Source organism: Schistocerca americana, chromosome 2 (genome assembly GCF_021461395.2).
Source record: "Schistocerca americana isolate TAMUIC-IGC-003095 chromosome 2, iqSchAmer2.1, whole genome shotgun sequence".
In the NCBI taxonomy this organism is placed as follows: Eukaryota; Metazoa; Arthropoda; class Insecta; order Orthoptera; family Acrididae; genus Schistocerca; species Schistocerca americana.
Window position 1 is genome coordinate 71,769,525 of NC_060120.1, and position 12,459 is coordinate 71,781,983.

Here is a 12,459-nt window from a genome sequence, read left to right on the forward strand (position 1 = left end):
AAAATTTCTCTTATTCAGAAACGGTATCCTTGCCATTGCCAGTCTACATTTTATATCCTCTCTACTTCGACCAACAACAGTTATTTTGCTCCCCAAATAGCAAAACTCATCTACTACTTTAAGTGTCTCATTTCCTAACCTAATACCCCTCAGCATCACCTGATTTAATTCGACTCCATTCCATTATTCTCGTTTTGCTTTTGTTGATGTTCATCTTATATCCACCTTTCAAGACACTGTCCACTCCGTTCAACTGCTCTTCCAAGTCCTTTGCTGTCCCTGACAGAATTACAATGTCTGCGGCCAATCTCAAAGTTTTTATTTCTTCTCTATGGATTTTAATACCTACTCCGAATTTTTCTTTCGTTTCCTTTACTGTCTGCTCAATATACAGATTGAATAACATCGGGGATAGGCTACAACCCTGTCTCACTCCCTTCCGAACCACTGCTTCCTTTCATGCCCGTAGACTCTTATAACTGCCACCTGGTTTCTGTACAAATTGTTAATAGACTTTCGCTCCCTGTGTTTTATCCCTGCCATCTTCAGAATTTGAAAGACAGTATTCCAGTCAACATTGTCAAAAGCTTTCACCAAGTCTACAAAGCTAGAAACGTAAGTTTGCCTTTCCTTAATCTATCTTCTGAGATAAGTCGTAGGGTCAGTATTGCCTCACGTGTTCCAACATTTCTACGGAATCCAAATTGATCTTCCCCGAGGTCGACTTCTACCAGTTTTTCCATTCGTCTGTAGAGTCTTCGCGTTAGTATTTTGCAGCTGTAACTTATTAAACTCATAGTTCGCTAATTTTCACATTTGTCAACACCTGCTTTCTTTGTGATTGGAATTATTATAGTCTTCTTGAAGTCTGAGGGTATTACGCCGGTCTCTTACATCTTGTTCACCAGATGGTAGAGTTTTGTCAGGGCTGGCTCTCCCAAGGCCATCAGTAGCTCTAATGGAATGTTGTCTACTCCTGGGTCCTTGTTTCGACTTAGGTCTTTCAATGCTCTGTCAAACTCTTCGCGCAATATCATATCTTTCATTTCATCTACATCCTCCTCCATTTCCATAATATTGCCCTCAAGTAAATCGCCCTTGTATGGGCCCTCTAGATACTCCTTCCATCGTTCTGCTTTCCTTTCTTTGCTTAGAAATTGGTTTCCATCTGAGCTCTTGATATTCATACAAGTTGTTCTCTTTTCTCCAAAAGTCTCTTTCATTTTCCTGTAGGCAGTATCTATCTTACCCCTAGTGAGATATGCCTCTACATCCTTACATTTGTCCTCTAGCCATCCCTGCTTAGCCGTTTTGCACTTCCTGTCGATCTAGTTTTTGAGATGTTTGTATTCCTTTTTGCGTGCTTCATTTACCGCATTTTCGTATTTTCTCCTTTCATCAATTAAATTCAATATATCTTCAGTTATCCAAGGATTTCTCCTAGCCCTCGTCATTTTACCTACTTCATCTTCTGCTGCCTTCATTATTTCATCTTTCAAAGCTACCCACTCTTCTTCTACTGTATCTCTTTCCCCAATTCCTGTCAATCGTTCCCTAATGCTCTCCCTGAAACTCTCTACAACCTCTGGTCCTGTCAGTTTATCCAGGTTCCATCTCCTTAATTTCCCTCCTTTTTGCAGATTCTTCAGTTTTAATCTACAGTTCATAACCAATAGATTGGGGTCAGAGTCCACATCTGCTCCCGGAAATGTCTTACAATTTAAAACCTGGTTCCTAAATCTCTGTCTTACCATTATATAATCTACCTGAAAACTTCCAGTATCTCCAGGCCATAATAAACGGCGACGGGTTGTCAGCCATTATAGTGTACGATGTGTTGCACTGTTCCACTGTTGCCCCCGAGCCGAGGAGGACACAGATCTGTCCTGCAACGACAGTTGGATGAGGTGTTGATCTTCTCCAGGGCTGGTCTGGGTGGTGCGACCTGACCCACGACATCGTGTTCTGTGAACCATTCTGCACACACTCGTTGCACTTCCGAAACACTTCGTCCCACCTGACCTGCAATTTCCTCGATGAATGCATCAAATTCTCTCATGCCAATAATGCGCCCTCTTTTAAACGCACTGATTTGAGGATACGGTTCTCGCATAGACCTGTGAGGCATCCTGCATGTCTGCTCAACTCACGCTGATCCATTACCTTCAGTTCATAGCGACAACGAGAGCTGCAGCCACATTTTACCAGTAGGTGGTGTTGCGCAGCGATATCGATGATGACCTTGAACCCGCAGGCCGACATGGTTCAAATGGTAATCATTTCTGCAGAACATACTAATGTACATGTCGTTCAAGGTGTTCTGTTCTTGTAAACATGAAATGTGAATGAGATGGATGTATTCTGTAACGGTGCTCAGAATATGCATACACACACTTGACATTAAAACAACAACATAAAGGAGAAAAGCAAATAATAAAATTTTACCTATGCGTGTGTAGAGTATAATAGCAAGATACCTGATTATATTGGTAAGTTATTTGGAGGTATACGGGTAGTGAAATTTAGTACCTAGGGCTGCCTCTCTAACCTATTTATGTATCAAGTCTGAGCCCGAAAGTCAGGTATGGTTATGTCATTCCATACTGCTTCAAGTCTTTGCCGTAGTGCATCAGTGAAACCGGCTTTGGAGTGTGGAGTGCCAGTCTCTTGGTAACTCACGACCAAATGTTTTCAGTGGATGAGAGATCTGTAGAAGGTGGTGCGGTGGCCATTAGTTGAACAGCGTCGACATCAAGGTAGATCAGGGCAACGTGGCCAACTTGCTATCTTACATTGCTGTGTTGAAAACTAACGTCACGGTGACCTCGCAGGTACGGCACAGCCACTGGCCTTAACATGACAGAATTTAACACCTACTGTCCAAGATACTGGCTAAGCAAATCAGAAGTGATAATGTTGTGTAGCTAATGATTCCGCACACCATCATGCCAAGTACAAGGCCTATATGACAGCGACTCATCTGAAACGACGACGAAAGCACTCCAAAGTGTCTAGTTTATAAACTGAGGCGCCATTACAGTCGCACCTGATGATGACGCGTGTAGTCGAAATGTTATGCAGAATACACAGTGGCATCTAACAGTACACCCAAGAACCAATGAACTAACACAAAAGTAGTTCACACATAGCGGTAAAATTGGAAAAACCTTAAACGAAGGGATGTCCCCAGGGTTCCGTATTAGGTCCCCTATTCCGGGACATCCACATGGAGCCACTTCTGGAAAACCTGTAACAGAGTGAAGAGGTGCTAGAGGTGAAAGCCTACGCTGATGACCTCCTCCTCTTGGTTGGCGGCCCGAGCCGCGAAGACATTGAGCCGAAAATAGAGAGGGCCATGGAAAAATTGCAACTGTGGTGCCGAAATACCAAGATATCAATTTCACCAATTTCAGGTAAAAGGACAGCTAGAGAGAAATCCTACTGTGAGAATTGAGGGCTTACCAGTCCTTAGGCGACGTGAGGCAAGCTACTTGGGAATTATCATCGATGTAAGGTGGAACTTCGGAACGCACATTGAATCCGTGACCCAGAGAGCATTACAAGTACTTAATAACCTCATCTCTATAGCTCATAAAAGATTTCACCTTCCCCCTCACCTGATAAAATTGTGCCACAATAGCATACTAACGTCAATAGTGGGTTACGGCTAGGGAGTCTGGGCACACAGGCTCACGAGGGTGGTGCCCGCCATGACAGTGAGAAGAGTACAGAGGAACATGTTGTTAAGGTCTGTGAGGGCTTACAGGACATCTCCAGGGGGGACCCTATTAGTGATAATGGGGCTCTGTCCTCTGGACATCAAAATCAGGGAACAAGCCGCATGGTATTTGGCTAAGAAAGATGATGATATGAAAATAGAAGACATTTTGGGAGTTCGGGTTAGGGACAAGGGTGAGATAAGGAAAAGAGGCGAAGAACTATGGCAGGAACCATGCGAAACGGACGAATCTGGCAGAAGAACTTTCCAACTCTTACCAAATGTAAAGGAAAGGCTAGATGTGGGGTATTTTAAGCCAGCCTGGGGTTTGTTCCATTTTCTCACTGGTCATGGGCTCTATCCGACATATCTATGCCTGTCTGGGAAGAGGTGACTGTGGCGTATCGGAGGGTACTTCCGACCATGTGGTTTACGAGTGCCCCCTTTTCGATGATGTAGGAGCTACATTACGACAGCAACTACCAAACAACGACACATACGACTTGCTGAGACACGAGGAGGCGTCCGAAACCTTGAATAATCTGGCTAACGAGGTATCAAGAAAAGTTCTGACAGCATTCGTGATCAATAGCAAACTACCGAACGTCTCCCAGTGTCCTAATCCTGTACCGTCTGTGCGTGGACAGGTCGACTTGTAAGCTGGAATCCGCCACGTGCAGGGCTAGGGGGAGTGGGCTATATTAACTTCACAACAGCGACATACACCAGACTTGACGTAGGTTAGTTAGTAGTTAGTAGGATTTAGAAATAGAAACCGGAATAGGAACCTGTAGCGATTAATAATTTTGGCCTACCTAGTGTCAGGGGCACGCTCATCGGCCTTTGCTCGATGAGCAAGGCATTGCAGTAGGTTTATATCCACACTGACACATCTGTGACGCTGCAGACAGTTGAGACTAGCTATAAGTAGGTATTAGTGTGTATAGCTTAACATAGAACTTAACTTTGCCCATTAGCCTGTACTGTCTATAGTTGACAAGTAAAAATATAATTAGCTGCAAATAACAACATTGTAACACTTAGGACCCACTAATCATCAAGGTGGTGGGTTACATTTGTATAATTATAATGTACTGTGAATAAAGATTTTTTTTAAAAAAAAAGTAGTTCAAAATGGAAAGCTTAGGCACCACTGTTCAACTGTGTCAGAACAAAGTAGAACTAGGCCATGAGGTGATGTCGATGGACCTAAACTCACTGGACAAGATATTGGTCACCCCATTAATAGAACATAGTGGTCGCCTTGGAGCATTGCAGATGGTGTAGAAGTCATAGGGTATGATTCACCTCAGCTGACATCAGTCATGACAGCGAATTGGTATGTACGTACCAGGCGGTTCTGTGGAATCGGTGCATTAAGACGAGTTAACTTGGAGACCTGACCGAATGTCAGAAAGAAGTTGTAGTGTTTGGGTGTACGTATGACCACACGATGAACGTTTTTTTTTCAGATTTGCTGGTGTGCCAACGTGGACTGTCCAGCCTTTCTACAAGAAATGGCGTACACATACAGCCATGTAACACAGCATAAGAACAGTGGTCATGGTAGGATCATAACCATCAGTGACTCGGTACGAGTATCATCCCTTGTCAATGACAATCCGTTTCAGACTCGACAGGAAATGAAATTTCCTGACAGATTAAAACTGTGTTCCGGACCGACACTCGAACTCTGGACATTTTCCTTTCGCGGCCAAGTGTTTTGTCATCTAAGCTACCCAAGCACGACTCACGCCCCGCCCTCACAGCTTTACTTCTGCCAGTACCTCGCCTCCTACCTTCCAAACTTCACAGAAGCTCTTCTGCGAACCTTGCAGAACTAGCACTCCTCGAAGAAAGGATATTGCGAAGACCTGGCTCAGCCATAGCCTTGGGGATGTTTCCAGAATGATTTTTTCACTCTGCAGCGGAGTATGCGCTGATGTGAAACTTCCTGGCAGATCAAGACTGTGTGCCGGATAGAGACTCGAAATTAGGACCTTTGCCTTTTGCGGATAAGTACTCTACCATCTGAGCTACCCAAGCAAGCCCCACGACCCGTCCTCACAGCTTCAATTCTGCCAGTACCTCGTCTCATACCTTCCAAACTTCACAGAAGCTCTTCTTAATCTGCCAGGAAGTTTCATATCAGCGCACACTCCGCTGCAGACTGCAAATCTCATTCTGCAAACATCCGCCAGGCTGTGGCTAAGCCATGTCTCCGGAGTATCCTTTCTTCCAGGAGTGCTAGTTCTGCAAGGTTCGCAGAAGAGCTTCTGTGAATTTTGGAAGGTAAGAGACGAGGTACTGGCAGAATTGAAGCTGTGAGGACGGGTCGTGAGTCGTGCTTGGGTAGCTCAGATGGTAGAGCACTTGCCCGCAAGTAACAAAGGTCCCGAGTTCGAGTTTCGGTCCGCACACAGTTTAAATCTGCCAGGAAGTTTCATATCAGCGCACACTCCACAGCAGAGTGAAAAGCTCATTCTACTCAGGCATGCTACTGAATCTGAGTTTCACCTGAATAGTTTCACCTGTGCGTAACATATCGGAAGAACTTGCGGATTTTCGTCGAATGCAGGTTGTCATCAGATTACTGCACGGTTTTCGTCATGTCTCCTGAGGCGATTAATTGTTTTGTCCAATGGGTTTATCATGATGGTTGTGGGATATTACAGGTGGGGGCAAAAATACGGAAACAACACGAACACAGCACATTACCATGCCTAATGCGGTGTGGGAAAACTGTTGATATCTAGAACAGCTTCCAGGCGCCTCTGAATGAATAAATGCATGTGCCATACGGTTTTCAAGGGACTCGTATACCATTCTTCCTCTAAAGTAGTGCCAAGTTCAGGTAATAATGATGGAGGTGAACAGCGTTCAAATGCCCTTCTCTTCGAAGTGGACCACAAAGGTTCAAAATGATCGCATGATTCTTGGCAGTAATGCAACCTTGCATAGCAATCACAAAGCTCATGGAATACCACGATATGGCTGCCCAAATCACCACCGCCACGTTTCACTCTTGGAACATAAACCCACCCAGAAGTTGGAAACAGTCTGAAACAAAACACAAGACAAAACCAAGCAAATGACGCTCTTCCATTGCTCCACAGGCCAGGTTTTATGGCTTCGACACAACATTTTCCTGTTACGGGCATTTCCGTCACTGATGGGGGGTTTTGGAATTCCATTTCACCCAGCAGTTCCCTGCTTATGGAGCTCCCTTCGTGTTGTTTCGGTGCTGACAGGATTCTCGAGTGCGACCTTCAGTTCTTCAGTGATTTTCGTCACAATCCTCTTGAATGACTACGATCACTTAACATACACTATCGTCCGCGTCGTGACTTAGGGGATTATGTTTTTCTACTTTCCCCATATATTCGATACAGTGTCTCACCAAACTCTTCTGTTACCTTGGTTACGGAAGCACCTACCATAGAGCACCAACAATTTGCCCACGCTCGAATTCATTCAGCTCCGACATAATGTACTAACAACTACACAGATCACTGTTCTGGCCATAAATGACACTCGGAACATATTAAGGACATTTTACAGGCGCCGTTTGTGGTCACTTACAAAAGTGCAACCTGCAGGGTAGGCTAGCATCTGCGGTTCAAAATGGCTCTGAGCACTATGCGACTCAACTGCTGAGGTCATCAGTCGCCTAGAACTTAGAACTAAGTAAACCTAACTAACCTAAGGACAGCACACAACACCCAGCCATCACGAGGCAGAGAAAATCCCTGACCCCGCCGGGAATCGAACCCGGGAACCCGGGCGTGGGAAGCGAGAACGCTACCGCACGACCACGAGATGCGGGCAAGCATCTGCGGTTTACCCATATTTTTGTCCAGTCTGTGCAGCGACGCATCGCGCTGTCCTAAGCATCGTGTAAATTTGAATATATTAGCACCATTCTTCCAGAGTGTTGCAGATTTCACGGACGTTAGTGCAATGTATGTCCTAATTAATGAAAATTTGATTAAGTTCTTTGGAATAAATTTCTGTACTTTGCGTCTATGGTCACAAAATGTTTTTGTCATTAGACTACCGGTTTCGGTCTATAATGACCATCTTCAGATCTGTTTTTCAAAAACATGACCTAAGGTAGTGCAGCTATAGTGGCACCGTCAAACGTTAAACGCAAAATCAGCACCAGCGTATATATATATATATATATATAACGATGCCACTATGGCTGCAGTACCTTAGGTCGCGTTTTTATAAAGCAGATCTGGAGATGGTCGTTATAGACCGAAACCGGTAGTCTGATTACAAAAACATTTGTGACCACAGACGTAAAGTAAAGGAAATTTATTCTATATTCAGGTCACTGTTCTATTCGCGACCATGTCGCAGCTTGGTAAATTCATTGGTTCCAACTAATAAACCGTTTATTTCTTTACAGCGCTTGGGGTCCATTACCTGTCGCTGCCAATAACAGTAAGCCACACCGTCTTCAGGGCTGATCATCCATTCGTATTCCTCATTCTGGATACTCAGACGAAGGCTGTGCTCTTCGCAGGACGGTATTCCGAGCCTGCATCATAACCTAAAATGAAATATATCAATTTTGGGACATTTACGTTCCGCAGCCTGATGGATGTCGATGGAAGAACATTTACCGACAGTTGGATTTTTAATTGACGGACTCTATGCAAGTTTGTTTAAAAGAATGTGAAAAAGTAATAAATGTTTATGATTTGTTTCATTTAATGAATGTCATGTGAATCAAATATGAATTTATAATATATATTATATTTTGAAAATAGTCACGTAACTGCAAAAGCTTTCTTTTCAGAAGAAACGTGCAAGATCATGTTCACCTGAGTTGGGGTGATCTCAGGAACGCCAACGGATCGGAAACACCACACATAGATAACATTACTTCCACATTGAGAGATACCACACATTCCAGTCAAACTTTTATTCCGGCATCCTGCCCCTTTCGAACCAAGAACAATTATTTCATAATCTTACAATTATATCTTCACGACCTCAGAGACGTCTTCGTAATCTACAGATTTCCTGAAAACACTCCCACTGTCAGGCTAACACTTTAGCCTACAAAACTCGAGTGCACATTTTTCTACGCACATAAAAAAAGTTTTGCGTCATCTCGGTTCCGGGAGTTCCATAACCTGTACAGAAAATTGGAATAGAGATCAGCATAAACATCATTTCCGCCCTTTTTATTGCTCATGAAAACCATACATTGCTTGTTGTACCATCATACAGCGAGACTTTCAGAGGTGCTCGTCCAAATTGCTGTACACACCAGTACCTCTAATACCCAGTAGCACGTCCTCTTACATTGATGCATGCCTGTACTAGTCGTGGCATACTATCTACAAGTTCATCAAGGCACTGTTGGTCCATATTGTCCCACTCCTCAACGGTGATTGGGCGTAGAGCTCTCAGAGTCGTTGGTGGGACATGTGGTCCATAAACAGGCCTTTTCAATCTATCCCAGCCATGTTCGATATGGTTCATGTCTGGAGAACATGCTGGCCACTCTAGTCGAGCGATGTCGTTGTCCTGAAGGAAGTCATTCACAAGATGTGTGCGATGGGGGCGTGAATTGTCGTCCATGAAGACGAATGCCTCGCCAATATGCTGCCGATATGGTTGCACTATCGGTCGGAGGATGGCGTTCACGTATCGTACAGCCGTTACGGCGCCTTCCATGACCACAACTGGCTTACGTCGGCCCCACATAATGCCAACCCAAAACAGCAGGAAACCTCCACCTTGCTGCAATCGCTGGTCAGTGTGTCTAAGGTGTTCAGCCTGACCGGGTTGCCTCCAAACACGTCTCCGACGATTGTCGGGTTGAAGGCATGAGACACTCATCGGTGAAGAGAACGTGATGCCAACCCTGAGCGGTCCATTCGGCATGTTGCTGGGCCCACCTGTACCGCTCTGTATGGTGCCGTGGTTGCAAAGATGGACCTCTTCATGGACGTCGGGAGTGAAGTTGCGCATCACGCACCCTATTGCGCACAGTTTGAGTCGTAACACGACGTTCTGTGGGTGCGCGACAAGCATTATTCAACATGGTGGCGTTGCTGTCAGGGTTTCTCCGATCCGTAATCCGTAGGTAACGGTCATCCACTGCAGTAATAGCCCGTTGGCGGCCTGGGCGAGGCATGCCAGCGACAGTTCCTGTCTCTCTGTATCTCCTCCATGTCCGAACAACATCGCTTTGGTTCACTGCGAGACGCCTGGACACTTCCCTTGCTGAGAACCCGTCCTGACACAAAGTGGGCGGGTTTAGTGGCATCTCTGAACAGTCAAAAGGGACTGTGTCTGTGATATAATATCCACAGGTAACGTCTATCTTCAGGATTTCTGGGAACTGGGGTGATGGAAAACTTTTTTAATGTGTGTAATATCATGGCACGGTTCTAGGATAAATGCGACAGGAAAACAACTCGGAGCTCAAAAGTTTCGGCAGGTTGCTTAGCCTGATTACTGTCAATTTATCAGGTTAATGAATAATTTGATCTGACTGCACCGGTAAGCAGCAGTAATTTTATCACAGCCTATACTCGAAAAAGAGTCCAACAGCTTTAGGGTTCGTATTATCTAAGACTTGTTTCGATACTGTAGCATGTAGATGAGTGCAGATAGTGCCATACCAACCCATAAGTTCTGCGATACCATTTATTGCCACCACATTACCAAACTGCTATGTGTATAGAGACTATACCGGGTGGTTATAATTAAATTGGAGGTATTCACGGAGGTCAAGTGTGGTTTGTAATTATCGCTTGGCAGCGAAACTTGGTAGACATACTGATGAATTAATGCGGAACCGATTTACGCTGGAAAAACAATTAGTTCCAATTGTGGCCACCAGGTGCAAGTCCGTAGGTGTAAACTGTTGTCCGCAGCTCGTGGTCGTGCGGTCGCGTTCTCGCTTCCCACGCCCGGGTTCCCGGGTTCGATTCCCGGCGGGGTCAGGGATTTCCTCTGCCTCGTGATGACTGGATGTTGTGTGATGTTCTTAGGTTAGTTAGGTTTAAGTAGTTCTAAGTTCTAGGGGACTGATGACCATAGATGTTAAGTCCCATAGTGCTCAGAGCCATTTGAACCATTAAATGGTTTAAAGAAGATGGAAATGCCGTGTGGCTATGGCCTCCCGTCGGGTAGACCGTTCGCCTGGTGTAAGTCTTTCGAGTTAACGCCACTTCGGCAACTGAAGTGTCGACGGGGATGAAATGATGATGATAAGGAAAAAACAACACCTAGTCCCTGAGCGGAGATAATCTCTGACCCAGCCGGGAATCGAACCAGGACCGTTAGGTATGACATTCCATCGTGCTGACCATTCAGCTACCAGGGGCGGAAATCTGAAAAAGATGACATTGGAAGACACCGCTGAGCTTGGTGTGGCACCTGGAAGAGGAGGGCGTCCTCTCCCGGTGGAAGTTGTTGACGAGGCTGCTATTGCTACAGCTGACTATACACCACGTGCCCCGGGTAGTGTTAGTGGTCGTGCAGTGCTATGAGTAGTTTCCTTCCCATGGTCGACGGTACGAAAAGTTCTGCGGTCTGTTTTATACTGGTACCTGTACAACGTCCAGGCGGTGCAGCAATCGAAACTTCGTGATTGCCTTACAGGCTGCAGTGAATACATAGAGCTGCCGAATCTGGGGTACTGTTAAATTGCGTGTATGTACGAATAGCCTTTCTAGTCACCGTGTATGACTGTGTGGTGTCGAGTCACAGACACATTTATTCTCGATCCATTCTTCGAGGAGAACACATCCATGGGGCCTGTCAGGTGCACCGTGACGGCTGCACGAGACGGAGACCTCCTCGTACAGCATGTGGTTCTTTCGACATATAAGTTTTCTGGGTACTGAAATCTGGTTTCGCAGGACAAAGCAGATCAGGTTGTGTAAAGGGGCCAAGGCCAATTACTGTTAGTTATACGAGAACACACACAACTTTATTCCTCAAATCAATGCACACTTTCCTCTTTAAAACAACAAAGATCAATTCACGGCTGAGGGATCAAATAACTTCTCCAGAATAAGTTTAAATGATTGCCTTTAAAACAGCAGGATTTAGAGTAACGGCTGAAGGCCTTAATTAAGTAAAATTACAACATCTTCTCGGCTAAAGGCCGAAATAATATTTCAGATCAGCTAAGGAAATCCTTCAAAACCCAAGCATTTACAGATTCCGGCTAAAGGCCATATTAAGGAAAATTGAAGTTAATTCTTCGGCCGAAAGCCCAATAAAAATTTTTTTCTTTACATAATAAAAAAAAGGCTTTAAAGATAAGCTTTTACACAGTACAACTTGAAGTATGTTGTCGGCTGAAGGCCCAAACAATTACTCAAGAATAATTAAAGACAACCTTAAGATAAACATTTGCAGAACACGGTTGAAGGCCGTTTCAAGAATCGGGGATAAGTAAAGAAAAACCTTCGGACAAGAATTTACATATTAAAGCCACAGATTCAGAAACAAACTCGGCTGAAGGCCTAAATATAGAGCAACAGGAATTTTAAATGAGACATGGCTGAAGGCCTAATCTTAAAATACACTACTGGCCATTAAAATTGCTACACCACGAAGATGAAGTGCTACAGACTAGAAACTTAACCGACAAGAAGAAGATGCTGTGATATGCAAATGATTAGCTTTTCAGAGCATTCACACAAGGTTGGCACCGGTGGCGACACCTACAACGTGCTGACATGAGGAAAGTTTCCAACCGA

General features: G+C 44.7%; 1 protein-coding gene across 2 annotated transcripts in view; it reads left to right on the forward strand.

Moving 5' to 3' along the window:
- LOC124595029 (leukocyte elastase inhibitor-like) overlaps positions 1-8,440 on the forward strand; it is a 217,883-nt gene extending 209,443 nt beyond the window's left edge. For both annotated transcript variants that reach the window (XM_047133589.1, XM_047133590.1), the window contains one exon: positions 8,133-8,440. In XM_047133589.1, coding sequence (XP_046989545.1) covers positions 8,133-8,193 — 61 coding nt within the window. In that variant the 3' untranslated portion in view covers positions 8,194-8,440. The remainder of the gene's footprint in view (positions 1-8,132) is intronic.
- The last annotated feature ends 4,019 nt before the right edge of the window (positions 8,441-12,459 follow it).